Source organism: Ceratotherium simum, chromosome 13, assembly GCF_057802395.1.
Source record: "Ceratotherium simum simum isolate JZ-2026a chromosome 13, ASM5780239v1, whole genome shotgun sequence".
In the NCBI taxonomy this organism is placed as follows: Eukaryota; Metazoa; Chordata; class Mammalia; order Perissodactyla; family Rhinocerotidae; genus Ceratotherium; species Ceratotherium simum.
In genome coordinates, this window is record NC_141912.1 from 26,379,206 (window position 1) to 26,405,148 (window position 25,943).

At 37.0% G+C, this 25,943-nt stretch overlaps 1 protein-coding gene and 2 non-coding genes across 3 annotated transcripts; all 3 read right to left on the reverse strand.

Annotated features, from left to right (window-relative positions):
• Positions 1-388: 388 nt before the first annotated feature.
• On the reverse strand, positions 389-460 carry TRNAM-CAU (transfer RNA methionine (anticodon CAU)). Its single transcript has one exon. It is a non-coding gene; the product is annotated as a tRNA-Met (tRNA).
• A 3,309-nt stretch (positions 461-3,769) lies between these two features.
• Positions 3,770-3,842, reverse strand: TRNAK-UUU (transfer RNA lysine (anticodon UUU)). The gene has a single exon. It is a non-coding gene; the product is annotated as a tRNA-Lys (tRNA).
• Positions 3,843-10,970: 7,128 nt separating this feature from the next.
• On the reverse strand, positions 10,971-23,079 carry LOC101393507 (uncharacterized). Its single transcript, XM_087438153.1, is given in 2 exon segments — positions 10,971-19,986; positions 23,024-23,079. A coding segment is annotated over 1 exon segment (2,052 nt). The 5' UTR covers positions 19,904-19,986; positions 23,024-23,079; the 3' UTR covers positions 10,971-17,851.
• Positions 23,080-25,943: the final 2,864 nt, after the last annotated feature.

Below are 25,943 nucleotides of genomic sequence, written 5' to 3' on the forward strand. Positions count from 1 at the left end.
CCTCATAAGCAGAAAATAAATTTGATTTAACAGAAGTAAACATGGAATTTGTCACCTCCTTCCCCAGGAAATCGCGTATAATATATGACTACCTCAATTGAAGAAATATTTCCAGTTTTTCTTTTGTTGGACACCAGGGTTGGAAAGAATTTTACAATTCTGGGGAGTGTGCCACTTCATACAGGTAGAAGAGTTTAGGAATTGTCTAGTGGGAAAATGGCGGAATTTCAAAAGAAGATGGGAAAGAATCCCACCAGAAGACTGATGAACTTGAAGACTGGTTAAACATGGAGGCACTGAATATGCAGTAAATACGGAAATTGACTCGGTTTTTGGGCTCGCAGCGTTACTGGAATAAGGCTTAGCAAGGAACAAGTGTAAAAACCTGTAGCAGAGGATGGTTTCGATCCATCGACCTCTGGGTTATGGGCCCAGCACGCTCCCGCTGCGCCACTCTGCTAGTACATATAACGGTTTCACTGTTCTTCACTTCAATAATCAATATCATCTTTTTGCGCTCTGAGAAAACAGCCTTTCCATCTCCTTTCCTTTTGAATGTTGTCTCTTCCCCTCTCACTCCCAAGCACGTCGGAGATCCACTCCTCCACAACCAACGGCTCCGGGCCATCACCTCCAGGACTGCGCTTTTCCAACCTGCCAAAGAGGGTCCAAGCTCGGATTTTTTTTTTTTTTTTTCCCCAGGAGCCGCTCTTTGCTCCGCGAGAGCCGAGGAAGAGCGGGCGGAGCAAAATTCCGGGTGGACCCTTCTTGGCAGAATCTGAGGAGTCGTGGAGTCAACCGTTCCGCCAGCGGAGAAGGATCGTGTTAACTGCCTTGTTTGTTTCCTGTCAAAAAATCTCATAGACAAATCGTTTGGATAAAAGAGAGGTTTTTATGTGCTTGCAAGGGCGCAAGATTTTCACAAGGACGGTTCCCCTGGAATAGAGAGAATAAACCAAATTTAGTGTTCAAATTATTACATGGCAGCCAAAATTTCGATTGGATCTCGTTTGGGACCGTTTTGACATAAAAGTAAAATAAAAAATAGAAAACCCAAAGAAATAAAAAATAATAAACTAATAAAGATAGGACCTTCCTTGCCCGTGGCTTATATCAGAGAGCGGAACTTTTAGGAAGTCCCTGAACACCAGCTGTTTTTGCAGCTGCCTCTGTGATGATGCTAGATCGGGCCCATCTGGGATGTTGTAAACCTTTTATCTTTAGTAATGTAAGCTTTTGGATGATGAGCATAATGTGTTCATTCAGTCAAATGTCTAGGCCATGGCTTGCACGCTAGAGTTTGTTGTTTGTTTTTATTTTTTCTCTCTCTCTCTTTTTACTCCATTTCCCCGTCCACAATAAAACTTTGCTGTTTATTCCTCTGCTTTACCACATCCAACATATTGTTCTGATGTGGTTCTCTCTGCTTGGAAAATACTTACCTAGATATCTACAGGATTTACCCCCTGACCTCCTTCAAGCCTTTATTCAAATGTCAGGACCAATGGATCTAATGGCTTTGGATTGATGCAGACTGCCCTCATTTTCTGTGAATGCTTCAGAGATTTGTATATTGAGTTCTCCTTACATTTCTTCTAGGATGAATAATTCTCACCTTCCTTTGCTGTGCTTGTTGTCACAGTACAGTGGCTTGCAATGTTCCATTCATTCAGCATTTACTCTTGTCAGCTGTGGTTTATGGCTCTCTAGTATCTGCTGGGTATTTGTATACTGGAAATTTGCATCTTAAAATATTTGAGATCATTTGAGATACTTGGAGACATGACTCACCACACTTCAGCCCCACACCAAAATAAAAGATGAGCACCTTCCTCTACAAATATAATACAAATTCCTATTTATTGAAGCCTGAGAGTGATGACATCTACTGGATGAGTTGACCTATCCACCTGACTGTTTAGTGCCTGTTCTGAAGTAGATGTTTCTCTGGTAGCTATTACTATATGCTAAAAAGACCCTCAACATTGTGACAATTCCCATAAATCAATCCGCATGATTTCCCCCACACTACTGGTTTCTAATCTTTAAATCTTGCTCTTTTCAGATTCCTGACAATCCAGCCAACCATTCTCTACTGGCTAGGATTCCATATACAGCCTTACCTTAGGTCACTTCTCTCTATATATAAAGTGGATGCTGAAATGAACCACCTAAAGCTCTACCCATTGGGAGGATTTCTTTTCACCACTGTCAGGGGCTCTTCTGCGTGGGAGATTGTGCAGCAGCACAATTTGGTCCCGCAAATTTTCTCTTATGATTTTTCTTCTAAAAGTTTTATAATTTAATGTTTTATTTTAAATCTATGAACTATTTTCAGTTAATTTTTTAATAAAGTGTGAGGTTTAAGTTGAGGTTTGCTTTTTTTGCCTATGGATATCCAACAGCTCCACCACTATTTTTTGTGAAAAGACTGACTTTCTTTCCTCTACTGAATTGCTTTTGCACTTTTGACAAAAATAATTCAGCTGTACTTGTATGTGGTGATTTCTGGGCTCTCTATACTGTTTCATTGACTTATATGTCTATCCTTCTGCCAATAATGCACAGTTTTTATTACTGTGGCTATAGAACAAGTCTTGAAATCATAAGAGTGATTTCTTCCACTTTCTTCCCCTTTTTCAGAGTCATTTTAGTTATTCTAACTCATTTGCCTTTCCATATAAATTTTAGAATAGTCATGTCTAAATCTACAAAAAAATCTTACCTGGATTTTGAAAGGAATTGTGTCAAACCTGTATATAATTTCGAGGAGAGTTGACATCTTTGCTATGTAGAGTCTTCCTATCAATGATCACAGAATAGCTCTCCATTTATTTAGGTCTTTGATTCCTTTCATCAGCGTTTTGTAGTTTTCAGCATGTACATGTTCGGGTAGATTTGCATCTAAGTATTTCTTTGCAATGTAAATGGTACTGTATTTTAATCCTGATGCCCACGTGTTTATTGCTAGTATATAGAAATATAATGGAGTTTTGTATTTTGATCTTATATTCTGTGACTCTGCTGAACATTCTTATTTTAGTTTCAGGAGGTTTTTTATTTGTTTGTTTTTAGGTTCCTTAGGATTTTCTAAAGAGACCATCATATCACCTTCAAATGGAATGGAAAGTACAATTCTTTGGCAGAGAGAGAAGGGAAAATGCACATTTCTAAAGAAAAGAACAATCCACTGAGCAATCAACTGCACCATCAACACATAATTGGCCCAAATTGCAGAACTGAATGGTAAAGTGTCTCGATATTTCTGGGTAGGGTGAGTATTTTCCCTAAAGACCATACTGCTGTATTTGTCATATAACTCCCTACCATTTGTGTTTATCATTAGAGTGTGACATTACCATGATTTGGTCAAGAGCTTTCCCCATCTGCCAAGTAGCGCAGTTGTGAGAGTGAAGGACTGAAAATCTAGGAGTCCTGAGTTTTGACACAATGAATACTTTATTCAATAAATACAGTTTCCCGTTCCTTTTCTAAAACAGCCTCATCTAGAAGGATAGCTTTCTTATATTTCATGGGCTATAAGCCTTTGTACTGTGTTCCTCAGGAAATCTCCATTATTAAAAACTGCTCACGTCATCCTCTGCATGGAATAGAATAGCAAATCTCAGCCACTGGTTAAGGTAAATAACTCGTTGGCATTTCCTCACTATAGGCAGGCAAAAATCTTCAAACTTGACCAAAATTCCCTTCTTTGATTAACAGACAAGAACAAAGTACCTCTGAAACCAAGAGAACAGTGAACTTCCAATGCCTGGACAGGGACTTGAACCCTGGACCCTCAGATTAAAAGTCTGATGCTCTACCAACTGAGCTACCCAGGCTCTGAAAAAGGAAACTTGTCCAGATCCATGTGCAGAAATAGGATTAATGATTTTTTTCTGTTCAGTGGTGTGGCAGATTCATTCTTGCATTCAGGAAAGGCGACTGAGCAGATGTTGAACCTCCACAGTCAACTCACTCAGCACTTGTTTATGTTTTCTGCGGGTCAGTAGAGAAGAAATGTAAAAAGCATCAAGAAAACAATCCTTATTTGAGTACAGTTATAGAATGGGAAATAAACAAAAGAAACCAACTGATTGCTCCCAATAAATATTTATGGAATGCTTAATCAAATCTGTCAGCCCTTACTTCCTGGGCACCAATAAATAACCAAAAAAGACACAAAGAAGAACAAAAAAACAGTTTAAAAAAACACAAGAAGAAAAGTGAAAGCAACCAGTGTAGGACAGTGGTAAGAATCTGTCAAATTTGGTAAAATCTACCAATTTTTTTCTTTCTGCAAGAAAAAAAATCGAGTCATTAAAAAGGAGGGAAATGTTGTGACTGTGGGTGGCCCTACTCTGTACACTTCACTGCTTTGGGGATGTTTTTAACCCCCTAAAAGAATTTTGACAAACATGGCACTCCCTATCACATTTTTTCAGCAGACATCTAACATGTTTCTTTATAAGTTTAAATTCTTCTGAAGGGGGCTGGCCCAGTGGCGTAGTGGTTAAGTTTGCGCGCTCTGCTTCAGTGGCTCAGGGTCCACAGGATCAGATCCCAGGCATGGACCTACACACCGCTTATCAAGCCATGCTGTGGCAGGCATCCCACATATAAAGTAGGGGAAGATGGGCATGGATGTTAGCCCAGGGCCAATCTTTGTCAGCAAAAAGGGGAGGATTGGTAACAGATGTTAGCTCAGAGCTAATCTTTCTCACCAAAAAAAGAAAAAAAAAATACCAATAAATTCTTCTGAAGGATGCAGTGACTTATATCAAAGGAATCTAAAAACTATGGTAATTTAATACTTACCAATATCCCTTGAGAGAGGGTGAGAGAGAGGCCTTCTTTAATCTTCTGTGGAAGATTTTACAATGATCCTGTATCTTCTTGAATTCATTATTTCCATTCCGTATTTCCCATAGAATTTTATCTCAATACAACATCATTTTGTAGTCTTTTCTTGATCTTCCTACCATAATTCTCTGTGCCAAATACAGGTATAAATATTGAAATCTGATGTTATGTTATTGCCTGTGACCCCAAATCTGTGTTCAAAATACTTCTTGTGGATTGTGTTACATTTGCATCTACTTGTAGTACATAATCAATTAAAGCATAATAATGGATAATAATTTGAAAAGCCCTTTACTGGAAGATGTAATGGAAGTAAATGTGGAATTTGTCATCCCCCCTCCTCCATGAAATCATGTACAAGACTACCTTGATTGAAGGAAGTGTTTCTGACTCAGTGTTTCCAATTGTTTCCATGTTGAGAACCCAGGAGGAAAGCATTTTTACATCCCTGCGGTAATGTGCCATAGTCAACTGAGCCTTAATTTATCAGAAATGTCTTAATTTATCAAGCAGAAGGGTGAGATTTTTTTGTGGAAGGTGAGAACATGAGACTTGTGTGCCACACTTCTATGGCAGACTGAGTCTCAGAGAGGCGAAATTTAGAAAGGTTTTTCCTTAGGAAAGGTTAAATATGTAAGATCTAGATGTAGATTTGACACCGAGCAATGGGCTTGCTCTACTCGCCACAATCTGAGCCAATTAATCACAATGAGTTAGGGATCAAGAAAGGAAGTTTTAATTCAATTAGCTAGCATAATCGGAAAGATGGCAGACTAATGTCTCAAAAAACCATCTTCAAGGACTACAGAATCTTGAGGTAGTTATATAGGGAAAATGGGCAGTAAGGAGGTGGTTTCCTTCAGGCATGATGGACTCCAGGGTCTTTTATTTTTTCATTCTTCTGTCAGCTCTGATGGATACCTTGTAGGTGTGTTTCCTGCCTGCAGTCAGCCTGTTCCTGGAGAGAAACTCATAGAACAAAGTTTTAATTTATCAGGCTATTGGGGAGTACATACGTAAGTGGAGGCTATAAATCAGGAGAGCATGTGAATTTTTTAGAGCGCATGCAGAGCAGCGAGGAGGCACACAGAGGAGGGGCTGAGGTCATTTAACGTAACAAGATGGTCTCACTTATACTCACAGATTTAGTTCAACTGTTTGAATACAGCTTAGCAATGAAGTTGCTATAAAACTTAGAGTTAATGATGGTTTCAATCCATTGATATCTGGGTTACAGATCCAGCAGGCTTCTGCTGTGCCACTCTGCTTATAAATGGATGTTCCCTTGCTAATATTCAATTCCATTATCACGATTAGTTTTTCCAACATGAGAATGGTTTCATTTTTTTCCCCCACGTCTATCTTTTTCCTTCCTTCTTCCTTGCTCACTCCTTTCTTTTCCTGGCCTCTTTAAAATCAGCCCTCTTGAGAACCAGATGGTTCCAGTAGTGCCTCCAAGTCTGCACTTTCCCAGTCTGCTAAAGATTCAACTTCTGAACCCTCTTCTTCAAAAGCTTTTCTGGGCTCGATGAGGAACTGCAGAGGGAACTGAGGAGGAGCCGGCAGAGCAAAGCCCTGAGGAAACTCTTGCTTGAGAAGAACCTGAGGAGGTGTGGAATTGACACCCTGCCTCAGGGTGGCAATGTTTTAACCAGCTGGTATTAAATCTCAAGAGGTTTTTCTTTGTCTGCAAGGGAGCCAGACTTGCAGAATTCATTTCCTACTGGATAATGTTTGGATCCATTTTGATAGGGACCAGGAGTTCCTGTCTCTGAAAACAAGATTTTTCTTTCTGGGACTTATTTCAGGAAATAGGGCTTTTGGAAGCCTGTGTACGCCAAGGTTCCTGTTGTTTGTGGCTGCCTCTGCATGGTATATTCTGGAAATTATACTGCTAGATGCTCAATAAGAACTTCACTCCACACAGAAATGATTAGAAGCCACATAAATATTACTCACCAACTCCAAATTTTAAATCTCTCCAATTTAATTTCCCCAAAACATCTGTAGTCACTCCTCTGACAGGAGGGCATGACAGAGAAGTTGGAGTGGAAAGGGACAGTGAAATTCTGAATTGTTTCATATCCTCTCTTGCTTCTGGATTTGCAGTTGCATTTCCCCTGGAATTCTTTCCCCTTTTCCCATTTGCCAGTTCCTACTTGTCCTTCGGATCTCAGGTCAGACATTATCCATTACCTCCTTCTGGAGGCTTTTGCTGACTTCGCAAGACTGATTTAGAAGCTCCTGGAAAACACCCAGGATTCCTGAGGTTATTTCAATTCTATTAATAGCACTTACTACATGTTATAACTATCTCCTGTATAATCCTTCCTTAAACCTTAGCATGCTTAGGGCTCAGTCCTTAAATACCATGTACATACAAATGTCTCTTTCCATCTTGGACTGCTCCTTCAAACTCCAGATTCACATATGCAACTGCTTTCTCGACAAGTATTTTATACTTATGGTCAAAAACTGAACTCCTAATCTTCCTCCCAGATTTGCTGCTCCCCAATCATCCCCATCTCAATAAACAACTACTTCATCTGTGCAGTCATCTGTGAATCCTCCTTTTTGCTCAGATCCTACATCCCACCTATCAGTTCCACTTTCAAAATATGTCCATAATCCAACCATTTTTCTTACTACTTCCATTGCTATCACACTAGAAAATCTACTATCACTTCTCACCTAGATTTTTGCAATAGACTCTTCACTGGTCTCCCTGTTTTTATTTATCCTTGCCTGCTTCCTGTCTATTCTAAATACAGGAGTAGTGCAAAACACTCAAGCGTTCCCCTCTTATTCAGTATAAAAGCCAAAGTGCTTCTAGTGGCCTGCAAGAGCCCTCCCCTCCTCTCTCCTCCCCTCGCCTCCTTTCTAGCCACACTGGCCTCCTCGCTCTTCCTCGAAAGAGTCAGGCATACTCCTGCCTCAGGGCTTTGCACTTGCTGTATCCTCTGCCTGGAAACTCCTTTTCCCAAATATGTGCTTAACTCATTTCTTTATATCCTTCAGGTCTTTGCTCAAATACAACTTTCTCAATGAAGACTTAACTGTTCAACTTATTTAAAATTACAAGACATTAAAAAAACCCAGCCATCCCTATTATCTTTGCTGCTTTTTGTCATTAGTAATTCTATATATATATTGTAAATTTTACTTATTCATTTGTCTGCATTTCCCATTAGAATGCAAGCTCCATGAGGACAGAGATTTTTGCCCATTTTGTTCATAGCTATAGTCCCAGTATCTAGAGGAGTACATGTCCATATAGCAGCTACTCATTAATAATTTGTTGAATAAATGTTGAATGAATGGGCTACCAGAGTACATAGGGAGCATTCAATGTTTTTTCCACAGGTAGATATGTAAGCAAATTTCAAGAGTTTAACCCTGAAAGGTCTGTATAGGAATGGTCTGTTCATAGGTAAATTGACTAGATTCTGTTTCTAGTGCTCTCTGTTGTGGTTGTGTGTGTAAACCTGACCAAGTTGCTAACCACAGGTCTTCTGTTTAATCATGTGATCCACCATGCTAGTCAGTGCTTGTACAAGGAGTTAAAGTTTGACCCTGCAGTAGGACTAAGCACCTGAGACTTCTAGTACCATCTGGACAGCTGCAGGTGTCCATCTGTGTAAACATTAGTTCTTCTCCTTTCCAAACCTTCAGACTGTCCAGGAATAAACCCTGACTCCTGAGATACTGGCACCTAAGGATGAAGATAACACATGAGGCTCCGAGGGAATGGGAATTTATTCTAAAGAAGAGACACTTTCCTGTAAGGCTTCTGAATACTGCTTTAAGAGATTTTGTTTATTTAGTACTTTGAAAAAGCAATAAACTCACAGAGTTCAAAAGAAGTATAAATAGTTATACAGTGAAAAGTTCCCTGTCACCCACCTACCTGATTCCTACTCTGTCCTCCATCCTTCGTATGTTCTACTATTATTAATTTCTTGTCTATTCTTCTGGAGTTTCTTTATCCACTTGCATGTAAATATATAGATTCATATGTTCTGGGCCTTACCTTTGATACTTCACAACATATTTTGGAAACCTTTACACATTGATACATAGAGAGCTTCCTTATTTGTCTGTTGTGTTTTACATTTTTATTGTAAAATATAACACAGAGATGTAAATTAAATCTATATCTACAGCTTAACAAGTAATTATACAGGGGCCGGCCTGGTGGTGCAAGCTGTTAAGTGCGCGCACTCTGTTTCAGCGGCCCGGTGTTCGAAGATTCGGATCCCAGGCGTGCACCAATGCACCGCTTGGCAAGCCATGCTGTGGCAGTGTCCCATATAAAGTAGAGGAAGATGGGCACGGATGTTCGCTCAGGGCCACTCTTCCTCAAGAAAAAAAAAGGGGAGGATTAGCACTGGATGTTAGCTCAGGGCTAATCCTCCTCACAAAAAAACAAAAACAAAAAAAACCAAGACAAGTAATTATACAGTGAACGCCCATTTAACCATTACTCAGAACGAAAAGATAGAGCATTGCTGGCACTCAGGAAGCCATCTATATGTCCCTTCCATTCACAACCTCTGTCTTCTACACTCTCCTTGTTCCCCCAGAAAACCACAATCCTGACTTTTATGGTAATCATTTATTTACATTTTACCACATACATATACATCCCTAAACAATATAACATAATTTTGTCTGGTTTTGAAATTTACATAAGTATAATCATATTCAATGTTTCCTTTGTGTCTTCTTTTCACAAAATTTTGTTTGTAAGATCCATCCACATTGTTGCTGTAGCCCTGATGTGTTCATTGTCAATTCTTGAATAGTATTCAACACTATTTATCCAATTTACTATAAATGTTCACTCAGGTTGTTTCCAATTCTTGGCTATACAGATGATACTACTATGAACATTCTTATACAAATCTCTTGGTGTACATGTGCACATATTTCTCTTGGGTATATCTCTAGGATAAGAGAGTATGTATATCTTCAAATTATTAGATAAAGTCCAACTGTTTTCCAAAGTAGTTGTATCAATTTACCCTCTCAACAGTAGTGTTGAAAGCTATTACTTCACATCATTGGCAATAATTAGTACTTCTTGTCTTTTTAATTTTAGCAATTCTGGTGGAAGATCAATAGCATCCAATTACAGGATTCATTAGCATTTTCCTAATTTCTAATAAAGTTGATTACTGTAGTTCTTTTAAAATATGTCCACAAATTCTTTAGCACTCCTGTCATAAAAAGATGAAGTCTAAATCCCCTCTCCTTGACTAGGGGCTAAACTTAGCGACTTGCTTCTAACGAACAGAATAAAGCAGAGGTGACACTGTGTGACATCTCAGGCTAAATGACAAAAGACAAAACATCTGCCTGGCTCACTCTCTCTGTCATATAAATTCTTCATATATTCTGTATTTTCATGCAAGTCCTGTGAAAGTTATTTACGTTGCAAATATCTTCTCCTATTATGTGACTTAGATTCATTCTTTTATAGTGCTTTTTGATGAAGAGAGTTCTTAATTTTACTTATTCTTAATTTAATTTATAAATTTAATGTCATTATCAATTTCTCTTTTATGCTTAGGGCTGCTGTGTCTTATTCCTTAAGAAATCCTCTCCTATCTCAAGGTCCTCAGGATATTTTTTGTTATTTTCTTCTAAATGTTTTATACTTTTGCCTTTTACATTTCAGCATTAATGCACTTGGAATTAATTTTTATGTATGGTGTATTTTTTTCTATATAGATATCTAATTATGCCAGCACAATTTATTGAAAAGTTCTTCCCTCCCTTTCTCTTCTGCAGTATCCCATTTATTATATACCAAATATGCTCTTTTTTTGTTCCATTGGTCCGTTTGTCTATCTTTGCACCAATACCACGCTGTCTGAGTGGATAAGGCTTTAAACGAAGTTTTCATATATAGTTGAGCAAGTGCCCCCTTCCTCCTTCTCCTCCTCCACCTCTTCTTTTTCTTCTTTTAGCTATTCGTGGCTCTTTGCATTCCCATAAAAATGTTTAGAAAAAGCTTATTCGGAAAAATGTTAAGGTTTTAATTAGAATTACCTTAATCTATTGACCAATTTTAGAAGAATAAATATTTTTACAATACAATTTTTATCATTTTACAATTCATGAACATAATACACAATTTCACTTATCTAGGTCTTAATGTCTCTCAATAGAGTTTTATTTTTCATACGAAGCATTTTACATCATTTCTTAAGTTTATTCATATGTATTTGATTTTAATGCCATTTTAAAGGTGTATTTTTAAGTTTTTAAGTTTAATTTGTTGCTAGGACATATAGAAAAAATTTATTTTGCATGCAGCAATCTTGCTAAATATTCTCTTACTTTTAATTTCTTTGTCTTGCTTTGCTGCACTGGCTAGGACCTACAGAAGTGTTGAGGAGTAATGGTCTTATTTCCTCTCTGAGATAGCTTTCACAATTTCTCGTAAGTATGATGTTTGCCTTTGGCTTTTTGTACACATCATTTCCAGATAAAGGAAGTTTTCTTCTATTCTTAGTTTGCTTAGAATTATTTTTATTAATGTATTTTAATTAATTAATGAATTAATTAATGAATTTTACCAAATATCCATTCTGTATGCATTGAGACAATCATATCTGTTTCTCCTTTGATCTTTTAGTGCGATGAGTTAACACGGATTGATTTTATAATGTTCAGCCAACCTTCCATTCTTTGGATAAATCCAACTTAGTCAGGCTATATTATCCTTCACACATATGTTATTAGTCAGTCGGTCAATATTTTATTCAAGAGTTTTATATTTATGTTCATGAATGAGACTAGCTTGCAATTTTCCTTTCTAAATATTGTCCTTGTCAGATTTTTGTATCAAGGTTATATTAGACTTAAAATGAGTTGGAGGAGAGTAGATTCTCTACTCTCTGGAAGAACGGAACAGTTCTTTCTTTATTGTTTGATAGAATCTACTGGTAAGCCCATTGGTGCCTAGAGCATTTGTTGTAGGAAGATTTTAAATTACTGATCCATATACCTCAATAAACCTGACTTTTAAAAATGTTCTTTGTGGCGGCTGGCCCTGTGACATAGCAGTTGAGTTCATGGGCTCTGCTTTGGTGGCCCAGGGTTCATGGGTTCAGGTCCCAGGCCCAGACAGGTGCACCGCTTGTCGGGCCATGGTGTGGTGGCATCCGTGGAAAGTAGAGGAAGATGGGCACAGATGTTGGCCCATGGTCAATCTTCCTCAGCAAAAAAAAAAAAGGAGGAGGATTGGCAATGGATGTTGGCTCAAGACTAATCTTCCTCAAAAAAAAAAAATGTTCTTTGGCAAGTTAACATTTCCAATTAATTTTGGATTCGGGGGCATTGTGTATTAGAAAGATAGAAAGATATCTCCTACTCCCTCTGAGCCTATTATTTTATGACTGACTCAATAATTTATAAATGTCATCACTGAGGTCACATAAAAAAATGGCAGTTCACATAGATTATTATATAATATGTATATTATATAATATATATAATTAAAATAATAATAAACTACCCACAAAGTGGCACTTTCTATATATTATCTCATTTAATCCCCAAGGTAACTCTGACATAGGTAATCTTGTCCTTATTTTACAGATGAAAGAATTAACTTTGAGACGTTATATTATCGGACTAAATATTACACAACAGCTAAGTGGAGGAATTGGTGCCCTTAACTATTTTTTATACTGGTTCCCTCAACTGAGCATTCCATTTCTTGAGACAATGTGTAGACTGTCAACATTATACTGTCAGGGTGTCCACAGGCTCCGGTCTGGTTACTAAGCCTCATATCTGAACTAGCCTGAAAGAGTGGCAGGGAGATTACTCTGGTTTCCAGGTAAGCTGGAGTAAAACAAATGCTCCAATTTCCCTGACAGATTTGAGTGGAGAATACGTAGAGCAACAACCTTCAGCTTGCTTGAAATGAGATTTAGATTTCCTTTATAATGTGTTTGTTTTGTGGGTGCCTATACTTGGCTTGATGCTCACATCTGGCCATATCACTTGGAAAGAAAGGCCTATTAGTAGTTAATGAATTAAGAATTAAACTCAGATCCCCCTTTTGGATGGGAGGCAACCTCCCACATGCTGAACATGGCATGCACCTTCCGAGAGTGCACCTGGCCTATGGAGACACTTGCTCTCAGTCTTGCCACTTCCTGTTATTAAACTACCCTATTGGGACATCTAACCTGCCAGCCTACCCTCCAGACTGAATTCATGTCCTATGACTTTATGAAACCAGGTCATTTTCTATTGCAATTTAACTGATAAGGGACACAATCACTTTAAGATCTCTGCTGACCGTTATTATCATTCTCCCCTGTAAAATGAAATACAACTTTGTTCATTCTCATTCATAGGTACATGAGGTCGTATAACTCATTTATGGTCAATGGAATATGTGTAAAATAGTGCCCAAACTTCCAGGTCATGCCCCTAATGGGAACAAGATTTCCTTCCATTCCTGCTGGCTTGAAAACAGATAAGATGCCTGGACCTCGTGATAGAAGTACACATTCAGGATGGTGGAGCAACACGATTGAAAGATCTTGTGTTCCTGACATCGCAGAGTTCATACGCCCAGGAACTCTGGCTTGCTTATGTCCATACTCTGTACAACTACTGATATTTTGGGTCTGCTATAAGAGATATCTCTATATCCTAACAAATGTAACCTCTTTGAATACAGAGTCAAACCTGGTTGCTGAAGGGGTGATAAAGGAAATCAAACAGGTTCAACAAATAATTAACCTCATTATGATAAAACATTCATGTAAAGAGAAAATGGAAGAAGTGATTTCACATTTATAAAAACTAACAGCCTTTTATTATAAACAGCAGAAAGGAAATTGATACTTCATGGAGATCAAAGCAAATGAGTGATTCAACAATTTAGCAGAAGAGTTATCTCCAAAGCAAGCTATGGAGAATAAATATTATGCCAGAATAAATATGTGTGAAGGTCCAGTATCCATAGCTGGAATTCAGTGGCAAGTTGCTGGAGAAGATTGAGGATGTCAAGTTAAGAAAAATTCCAGAATAGTTGCATTAATATAGGAATTAGACATTATTGTGGAGAACTATATACATAGACCTTAGCTTTTTATTTGAAAGAAAAAAAGACTGCTGTACAGTATCATCTTTGATTTTAACATAATCACTGTAAATTTCGTTTCAATTAGTTTTAAAAAATGTATTGTACAAAAAGTAAATATGGCTATATATTTGTGGGCTGAACAAAACAGAGAGTTCAAAGAGCCATCTTGCAAATCAGACAAAGCACAGGCCTTCATTATAGTCTTGTTACTATAGCATCCTCCCTTCCTCAGTCAATATTACTACAACACTCTTCCTTCCTTAGTCAAAGAAAATTTACTGAGCATCTACTATATCTCTACTTCTACTTTGCCTCCATGAAGTTATAAAACTCTAAGGTATGGATCCTAAGCTCAAATAACTTATTATTTAACACCAAAGAACCATTAAGTACTAAATACCATGTGAATAAATGTTACAGAAATTCAAAGAAAGGCGAGATGAGTACCAAAAGGAGCTGTTGAAGGCAAATAATAATCATAATAATAATAATCTGAGACTATGTACATGCTAGGCCATAAAATGAAGTTTGAAAGAGACAGGAATAAGGGAAGTAAATAAGGAGGTATTCCAATTGCAGTTAGCACATGGTCAAAGTGTTGGGAAGTAGGAGTGAAAATGAGAACTGCCTGACTGGAACCTATCTCAGTGAGTGGAGTGGGATTTGCTGTATGCGGAATGTGTAAGTGAATAAATTTTCCCAGGTTGAAACAGTAACAAAAAACTAATAAAGTAAGAGCTTTATGACAGTCTTATACTTGTGCTCATACTTTTTAAATCCACTGCATCATTCACTATTCTCATATTCCAAAACCGTTCAATTTTCTTAGCTATCAATTTCCTTAAAAATTATTCTCTGATTATAAAAGAATACACAGGAATTACAGAAAATTTGGAAAAATTAACTATAACCACCAAAAAAAAATTCCAGCCTTTTTCCTATTCATGGATATATACACATTGAACTTACTGTTTTTACCTGTTCTACTTTATATCAATTAATTTTCACTATTCTTCTATAAGATTTTTTTTTTGAGGAAGATTGGCCCTGAGCTAACATCTGTTGCCAATCTTCCTCTTTTTTTTTTCTCTTCAAAGCCCCAGTACATAGTTGTATATCCTAGTTGTAGGTCCTTTTAGTTCTTCTACGTGGGATGCCACCTCAGCATGGCTTGATGAGCGGTGAGTAGGTCTGCACTCAGGATCTGAACCGGTGAACCCCAGGCCGCTGAAGTGGAGTGTGTGAACTTAACTGCTACACCACTGGGCCAGCCCCTGTAAGATTATTTTTTTAATTGCATAATATTTCAGATTTAACCAATTCCCCATTGTGTGACACAAATTGGTTGTTTCTAGCTTTTCATCCATGTAACAAAGTTAAAATAGAAATCCTTGGTGATAAATCTGTGTGCACATCAATGACTGCTTCCTTAGAATACATTTCTAGAAGTGAATTCCACTTAGGTTAACCAACCCAACTAGGTTACCCAACATATATATTCCTAAGTCTCATGCTACATACAGTCAAACTGCCTCCAGAAATATTATACCAATAAACACGGTATTCAAGGTAGGGTTAGAGTACTCATACCTCAAAATTGAAGAGCATTGTATTTTTTGTACTTTGTCAATTTGTTGAAACAAAAAAAAAATGTATAAATAATTGTTCTAAACTACAATTTTCTGAGAACAAATGAGGCTATTTTTTCACATTTTACTGGTTACTTGTATTTCTTCTTTTGTGTCATATCCTTGACTCGTTTTCCTTTACGGATTTTTTTATTATTTCATAAAATGTCGTATATTATAGATACCAACCATTTTTCCATCATATATATCACCAAAAAAGTTCTTTTCCCAATGTGTCATTTGTTTTTTTAATTTTTGAGGTATTCTCAAACATAAATTTTAGCCTTTATTTTTTTTTTGGTAGTGATAACTATCGTTTCTTGTGAATATTTTAGAAAGCTTCCACAACTCAAGCGCATTTTATTTATCTATATATATGTTTCTCTCAGTTTCATTTTTACATGTGATCTTTAATCCACTTGGGAAATTTATTTATTATGTTACCTACTTGTCCGAAAACAGTTATTTAGTTATCCAACCACTCCTAATTTGGAATTTCATAAGCTAAATTCTTTTATGTACTCGGCCTGTTTCAGAGTCTTTTCTTCTGTTTTATTAATCAATTGTTTCTGCAACCCCCTCCCTCAAGCTTTGTTATATTTTGGAAATATTTTGCCCATTCTCATCCCTTTTTGCATATTAAATTTAGAATAACCTTAAATTAAATTTGCTAATTTATTCATTCATCTTCTATAAGTACATGATAGATTCTTCATGTATTGATTAAATTTTTGTTGCTATTAAAATTTAATGATTTTTTTGGCCTTCCATATTTCTTACTAAATTGATTCCTAAATATTTATATTTCTATAGCTGTTATGAATATGTTTTCCATTACAGTTTCAGATGAATTATTGTTAGTATAGTATATGTGTGTTTGTAGAACTACCAACTTTATATATATATTTATTTTTTTACTACTCACAAAATTGTGTGAATGTGTCCTACATATTTCTGGAGAGAAAGTCTATGACTTTCATAAGTTCTTAGAAGGATACATACATTCAGAAAAGCTTAAACCACTTCCTTAAGTCTGAGTATTCTCAAAGCTTGTGCAGCAAGTCCATAACAATTTACCCTTATGTGTGAATAATCTTCTTGGACAACAAAATGAACCCTAGACTCAGTAAGTCTGGATTAGTCTTCAAGACCATACACTGCATAAGTTCCACAAGTGGCTTTTTTCTGTCTCTAGGTGGTCAAAAAAATCACAGGCTTCTGACATAAATCTTCATATTTTCAGGCCATTGTCTCTGTAATCACAAGAAAAAGTCAGACAACAGAACAACAGACTTTTCTAGATGTACTGGATCTCAAAATTTATTCTCATTCACATGGCCTTCACATTTAGTTGTGGAAATAACAAACTTTCCAATTTCATCTTTTCTTGGTAACCTGCCCAAGACATGTTTTCTAGTTGTTTTTCATCTGGAACGTGACAGCAATCATATTCAACTTAGTAGAGAAAGTTTATACTGCAAGATTAAGTTTGGATAGATTCTAGGTAATCTAGATTTTACCTATCAACAATTCAATTCATTCTTGTCTGAGGTTTTTATCTAACACCATATTCTTTCTCTTTTTCTCCCCAAAGCCCCAGTGCATGGTTGTATATCCTAGATCTAAGTGTTTCTAGTTCTTCTATGTGATCCACCACCACAACATGGCAACTGACAGATGGGTGGTGTGGTTCCACGACTGGGAAATGAATCCAGGCTGCCAAAGCAGTGAGAGGGTTGAACTTTAATAACCACTAGACTATCAGGGCTGGCTCTAACACCACATTCTCAATCAAGAAAAGATCCCAACCTTCCTACTGCAATAATTCATAGAATTTATATTACTTCATCTCTCAATTTTCTTCAATATTCACAATATGTTGGATTTTGGAGAACCAATGCAAGGGTAATAAATAGCATGTATAGCATGTGGTCTATATTTTTATTGAACCTTTAATGACTACTACATCCTCACATTGTGAATCACACCTGATATATAATAAATAAGTCACAAATTAAGAACCACATCTATAAAAGCATGCATTAGTAATAAATAAAATAAATGTAAATATTAAAGATCAACTAATCAGAACTTCCAATTTTTCAGGTGAGTAAATTAAGGCCTAAAGAGGTAAAGTAACAGACCTAGTTAGTAAGTGAGCTGAGATGAGAATCCAGGACTTCTAAAACTCAGAAATGTGCTCTTTCCACTAAACCATGTGGCCACTCTAGGTAGCTGACAGTTTTCAAGATCCTCCTTCTGTTTCCCTGGGAAGGGTCTCCATACTAGCCAAACTTCCAAGGTATTCAGAGGATTTCTTTCCAGTGTGAGGTTTTTCATGTTGAACAGAAGAGTTTTGTCTAAAGGTTTTCCTACATTCAGTATGCCTATTTGCTTTCTCTCCACTATGAATTTTCTGGTGTTTTGTAAGATATGTGCTCTGGCTAAAGGCTTTCCCACATTCATTACATTTGTAGAGTTTCTCCTCAGTATGAGTTTTCTGATGTTTTTTAAGGTCTGTCCTCCGGCTGAAGGCTTTGCCACATTTATTGCATTCAAAAGGTTTCTCTCCAGTATGAATGACCTGATGTTGAATAAGGCCTGAGCAGTAACTAAAAGCTTTTCCACATTCATTACATTTATAGGACTTTTCACTAGTATGAGTTTTCTGGTGATTTGTGAGGTTTGTACTCTGACTGAAGGCTTTTCCACATACATTACATTTATAGGGCTTTTCTCCAGTGTGAGTTCTCTGATGTTGAATAAGTGCTGACCGGTCACTGAAGGCTTTTCCACAGTCATTGCATTTATAAGGCTTCTCTCCAGTATGAATTCTCTTATGCTGAATAAGAGCTGAACAAAAACTGAAGGCTCTCCCACAATCATTGCATTCATAGGGCTTCTCTCCAGAGTGAGTTCTCTGATGCTGAACATGCCCTGAGCGGTCACTAAAAGCTTTCCCACATTCACTACATTTGTAGGGTTTTTCTCCAGTATGAACTCTCATGTGCTGAGTAAGGAATGAACTCTGGGTGAAACTTTTCTCACATTCATTACATTTATATGGTTTCTCTCCTGTATGACTTCTCTGATGTTGAGTAAGGTAAGTACTTCTGCTGAAGGCTTTTCCACATTCCTTACATCCATAGGGTTTCTCTCCAGTATGAACTCTTTGATGTCGAATAAGAGCTGAGTAGTTGCCAAAGGCTTTCCCACATTCATTACACTCATAGGGCTTCTCTCCAGTATGAGTTCTTTGATGCTGAATAAGGGCTGAACAATCACTAAAGGCATTCCCACATTCATTGCATTTGTATGGTTTCTCTCCAGTATGCATCCTCTGATGTTGAATGAGGTCTGAACAGTAACTGAAAGCTTTCCCACAGTCATTACATTCGTAAGGTTTCTCCGCAGTATGGAAAATATGATGTCGAATAAGAGCTGAGTGATCACTGAAGGCTTTCCCACATTCATTACATTCATAGGGCTTTTCTCCTGTATGAATTCTTTGATGTTGAGTAAGATGTGCACTCTGACTAAAGGTTTTGCCACATTCGTTGCATTCATAAGGTTTCTCTCCAGTATGAATTCTCTGATGTAGAGTAAGATGTGTGCTCTGACTAAAAGCCTTTCCACATTCAAGACATTTATAGGGTTTCTCACCAGTGTGAATTCTTTGATGCTGAGTAAGGTATGTACTCCGACTGAATGTCTTGCCACATTCAGTACACTCATAAGGTCTCTCCCCACTATGAATTCTCTGATGTTGAATAAGAACTGAGCAATAACTGAAGGCCTTCCCACATTCATTGCATTTGTAGGACTTTTCTCCTGTATGAGTCTTCTGATGGTTTGTTAAGTGGGAACTCTGGTTAAAGCCCTTTCCACATTCATTACATTTATAGGGTCGCTCTCCAGTATGACAACTTTGATGTTGAACAAGAGTAGTGTGGTCTCTGAAGGTTCTCCCACATTCACTACATTTACAAAGTTTCTTTCCATCACACTTCCTTTGTATAATTAAATCTAAGTTTTGTTTGAAGATTTTTCCATGTGTACCATATTCATGACAACACTCTTCTATAGGATCACTCTGTTCTCAAACAACTATGGATCTTACACTGAAACCTTTTCCAAATTCATTAGATTCTATATTTCTTTCTTTGGCAGGAATTTCCATGCAGGTGACTATATCTTGTCCCAGATAATTCTCCTGGTTTAGGTGCTGATTCTTAAACTGGCCTCTAGATTTCCAGGTTTCTCCCAAAATAGACTTTCTCTTTTTAAGTGCTTCCATCTTTATCCTTTGGAACGAACCTTCTTTGAAAATATTCTGCTGCTCTACTGTTGATTTGTTAGCTTTAGGTCCAGACTTCCCATCTAAAAGACAGAAAAATACAAATCTACTATGTGTCCACTGCTGGGAGAAAAGAAGCTGCTATATTAGGAATGAGATAATGAAATCACAAATACTGAGAACATACAATACTTGTAATATAAATATGGCCTATTAATCTAGGGAGGGGTTAGCTGGAAATGCTAATGGTGTGAAAGGGTCTGATTCAAGACATAATGTAATCAAAAGGAATAAAGCAGACACTCTGTCAGTTGAGAAGAATGATTAGGGAAAAGGCTAAATTGTAGAGATTAGAAAAGAGAAAAACATAAACATAAGCAGGGATTAAGAAAGAAAAACTGTCATCAAAGAGAGATGGTCTTTTGGGAGTCTCCTGTGAGAAAACTACTTAATCAACACTTAAACTATTATCTAAAAGCCTATTAACAGCTCTTTAAATGTATTTTAAATAAACTTTTGTATTAGATTTGGTTTTTTGACTTACACAAAGAATACTTTTACCTAATCCCTCTTTTTGGATAATGGCTAATGTTATTGTGTTACATTTGATATAAGAAAAGCAGAAACTAGGTCTAAAGGAAAAAAGGAAGGTTGAAAAGGGGAAAATTTACACTTTTGAAATGAAAAATAATTCTTAGGGCTTTCCAATGACAAACCATTGTTTTTTACTCTCAGTCATGGATAGAAAGGCAAGAAACATTAAACCTAGAGGGCAAAAGAGGGATGACCTTTCTTTTTATATATCAGCATATCTAGAAGTAGTCTTTCACTATGGATTCATACTTAGGAGTGAGTCCGAATCACAAATACGGTGATTGAAAGTTAAGTGTTTGTGTGTAAAGACATGATGAACAATGGCTTTCACTGCAGGATTACTGGGCAGTAACATGGCTATGTCATCAGAGGACCTCCAAATGTTGGCAGCTATAGTCTTTTACTTGGAGCTGATTAGTTTCCCCAGAATGATATACTTCAACCTTCTCCTTTGGGAGGGAGTGGTATGAAAAAGCCTGACTGCCCATGTTGAGTCAAGTGAAAGGAAGAATTCAGGGGAGGGTCTCTTTATTTGTTATATAGATTTTCACTTAAACATGTCTTCAGTGTGACCCCTAGATCCTGGCATATAATAAGAAAGCATTAAACATGAGGAATTAATGATTTTATTAACTGTACTCTTAACATTCAACACCCATTCCTCATTGTAACTAATTTATTATCACTTCTCCTGCCCAAAAAGCCCTTACTTTCTTGTTTTGTCCATCTAACTCTTGACCATACTTTACAGCCCCACTCAAAATATACTATCTCCACAACATTCCTAACTCTCCAGTTTTCCTGATCTCCCACAATATTTACTGTACTGTTTTAACTTCTAATTTCAGCACATAAAAGCAGTGCCTTATATTGTTTATCTATTGTCTCATGTGGGCATATGTGTATCTCCAGAGTTATCATTTCTCATCTGGGAGGAAAGGGAAAGAAATTTTGATGCCTTTTTTGGTTGTCTAGCTAATTCTTATTGAGTTTATGCCAAGCTGACTCGCAATATTAACATAGTTAATCCTCCTAACGAGCCTATGAGGTGGATAATAGAATATCTATTTCAAAAGAAGTTCAGAGTGCTGAAATAATTTGCCCCAAGTAACACATAAACTAGAACCCCAGAGTCCAAGCTCTTAATCTCTACTGCCCTAGGAAGTTGTCTGATGTAGTAGAAATGATAATGGTTAAACACTCAGAAAATACTGAGTTTGAATACCAGCTTTCTACTTACTATCTATGTGATATCAGGAGAAGCCCTCTCACTTGGCCCCTTTCTAATTCTCAATACCACTGACATTGTGATCTTTCAAATACAGACAGGCATCGCTTAACAACGGGGGTACATTCTGAGAAATGTGTCATTAGACAACTTCATCCTTATGCAAACATCATAGAGTATACTTACACACCTAGATCGTACAGCCTACTACACACCTAGTGTATATAGTACTAATCTTATGGGACCACCATCATACATGCAGTTCCTCATTAACCAAAACGTAGTTATGTAGTACATGACTGTACAAAAAATTCTGATCAAATACTTCAATTCCTCCCAGACATTTGACATAATGATCCTTAATGATTTGATCCACCTACCAATCTAGTCTCATCATCTGTCACTCTCACACATGCTCTAACTATAGTGTTTTTACTTTCTGGTATTCATCAAATTTTTTATGTCTCCCTGCACATGCTGATCTTTTTATCCAGAACTCCCCTCCCACCACCTATACTTTTGCTCTAATTCCTGCTCTTTCTTCAGGATTCAATTCTAACATCATCTGTTCTAGGCTCCTTATCCGTATTCTCATAGCATCTATAATAAAATAGTTATTCTTATAATAACAGCTAACATTTAATGAGTGCTTACCATGCTTAGAACCATCACTGTTCTAATTACTTTACATGTATTTAATCACTTATTCCTTGTTAGAACTCTATGAGGTAGAAGCTATTATTATCCCCATTTTATGAATGAGGAAATGGGGCATAAAACTGCACTGTCCCATATAGTAACCTCTAGCCACATGTGGCTACTGAGCATTAGAAATATGTCTAGTCCAAATTGAGCTATGCTGTTAAGTGTAAAATATATATCAGAGTTTGAAGATGCAGTACAAAAAAAACGTACAATATCTCATCAATAAATTTTTAAATTGACTACATGTTAAGATGATGTTTTAGGTATATGGGATTAAATAAACGATTATTAAAATTAATTTTACCTGTTTCTCATTACTTGTTTTTTTTGGTGAGGAAGATTAGCCCTGAGCTAACATCTGTTGCCAATCCTCCTCTTTATGCTGAGGAAAATTGGCTCTGAGCTAACATCCATGCCCATCTTCCTCTACTTTATATGTGGGATGCCTGCCACTGCATGGCTTGATGAGCAGTGCGTAGGTCCGCACCTGGGATGTGAACCTGCAAACCCCGGGCTACCGAAGCGGAGTGCGCGAACTTAACCATTACCCCACCAGGCCAGCCCCAGTCTCGTTACTTTTTGTTTGAACTCACAAACATCACACACATTGTCACCAAAACCTCTTATTCTTCTGATTCTTCCAGGTTGTCCATTCCATCACTCTTGTTAGACTTTAGTAGTTTGTAGCTCTACATGTGTCCAAAAAAAAAAAAAAATTTCATAAATCTATATGGTGGAATAATCCACAGTTTAAGAAATACCAGGTTTCTGGTTCTGCATATAAGGAGCTTGCAAGTCACCACTCTATCTTAATAACAAATAAAAAGCTGAATAGACTGAAAAATCAACAACGCTTCTTTGATCCTAAAGAGAAAGGAGAACAAAGGGCAAACCACTGCTCCCAAGATTGGAAAGAGAGATGAATACAGGCAGTCACAGCTTACAGGAGCAGAGAATCACCAGCAGAAAATGCTGCAGGAACCAGTGCTGGGGAGAGGAAAACCTGACATTTAACTGATGAATTGTTGGAGGATCATGTGGACAACTCAGAGAGTAAAACACTCCAGAGGGATGTAGTCATGGGGGGCATCCATAATACTGTGAGATTTACCAGCAAGAGCTCGACTAGATTCACACAGTAAATATCTGAGAAAAATCCTCTTGGGCTTTCAGCAGGGCGAGGGAGAAAGGATCCATTTTGAGATAATTCAGAACACTCTGTTTTTCTTAAGGTGGCCTACCCTCAGGGGAAATTAGTTAAGCAGAGCCTAACCTGCTGGGGTTTTATCAGAGCTTAACTGATCTTGAAAGAAGGGAAATACCCAACTCCAACTGGCTCTAGCATTCCACATGAGAGAAGAGAAATCATCTAGCCCACTCCAGCTATGCTGATGCACCAAAAGGAGAAGAAAAAAACCAAGTAACACTTGTGAAGTTCACAGTCCAGAGGCAAAGGCTCACTAAAAGACTAAGACCTAATTATAGGACTATAGAATGTTTGCCTTTCCCCCACACCTTACCACCACATTACTAAAGGTCTATTTACAGTAGTTCCTTTTACCCAGTAGAACATCATCTATAGCTATCAGGAAAAAATTACCAAAAGGCAAAAAACACAATTTGAAGAGACAGAACAAGCATCAGAACCAGATATAGCAGGGATACTGGATTTACCAGACTGGGAAATTAAAACTACTACGATAAATATGCTAAGGGCTTTACTGGATAAAGTAGACAGCATGCAAAAACAGATGGGCAATGTAAGTAGAGAGATGGAAATCCTAACAAAGAACCCCCCCCAAAAAATGCCAGAGATGAAAAAAAAACTAACAGAAATGAAGAACGTCTTTGATGGACTCATTAGTAAATTGGACACAGCTGAGGAAAGAATATCCAAGAGGACATATCAATAGAATTCTCAAAAACTAAAAAGCAAAGAGCATAAAGACTGAAAAAAAAATAGAATATCCAAATACTGTGGGACAAGTGAAAAGTGAACATATGCATAATGGGAATACCAGAAGGAGAAGAAAGAGAAAAAGGAACAGAAGAAATATCTGAAACAATGATGCATATTAATGTCAGACACCAAACTACAGATCCAGGAAGCTCAGAAAACACCAAGCCAGATAAATGCCCAAAAAATATAACTAGGCATATCATTTTGAATTACAGAAAATCAAAGGTAAAGAAAAAATCCTGAAAGAAATCAGAGGACAAAAATATCTTTCCTAGAGAGGAATAAAGATAAGAATTACATCCAACTTCTCCTCACAAACCATGCAAGCAAGAAGAGAGTAGAGTGAAACATTTAAAGTATTGTCAGAAAAAAAAGATTAACCTAGAATTCTGTATCCTGTGAAATTATCCCTCAAAAGTGAAGGAGAAATAAAGACTTTCTCAGACAAACAAAAATTGAGGGAATTTATTTCCAGCAGACCTGCCTTGCAAAAAGTATTAAAAGAAGTTCTTTAGAGAGAAAGAAAATAATATAGGTCAGAAACTCAGATTACATAAAGAAAGGAAGAGCATCAAAGAATGAATAAGAAGGTAAAATAAAAACTTCTTATTCTTAATTGATCTTATGGACAACAGTTTGTTTAAAATGATATCTACAATATGTTTGATTATGTATGCTTATGTATATATCCTATATCCATATATGCTATGCATGTTTATGTATTAGTAAAATGAATGACAGCAATGATACAAGAGAAAGGAAGAAGAAATAAGGATTACTGTCTTACTATAAGGTATTCACACTACCTGTGAAGTGGTATAATGTTATTTGAAAGTGGACTTGGATTAGTTGTAAATGTATATTGTAAACTTCAGGGCAACCACTAAAACAAAATAAAAAAAAGAAGCATAACCAATATGCTAAGAAAGGAAAGGAAATGGAATCACATAAAATGCTCAGTTAAAACCACAAAAGGCAGAATAAGAGTGGAAGACAAAAAGAAAAACAAAAAACAAGGGTGACAAATAAAAAACATTAATGGCTATGATAGATATTAATCCAACTATATCAATAATCACTTTGAACGTCAGTGGTCTAAAGGAACCAATTAAAAGACAGAGATGGTCAGAGTGGATCAAAAAACAAAACCCAATTATATATTATCTACAAGAAATCCACTTTAAATATAAAGACACATACAGATTAAAAATAAGCGGTGGGAGAGGCTTGCCTGGTGGCGTAGTGGTTAAGTTTGCGTGCTCCACTTTGGCGGGCCAGGGTTTACGGGGTTGGATCCCGGGAACGGACCTATGCACAGCTCGTCAAGCCACGTTGTGGTGGCATCCCACATACAAAAAGTAGAGGGAGATTGGCACAGATTTTAGCTCAGGGCCAATCTTCCTCACCAAAAAAATAAATAAATAAATAAGTGGTTGGAAAAAACATACCATGCTAACACTAACTAAAAGAAAGCAGGAGTAGTTATGTTAATTTCAGACAGAATAGACTTCAAAGTAAGAAAAGTTATCAGGGACAAAGAAGGGCATTTATAT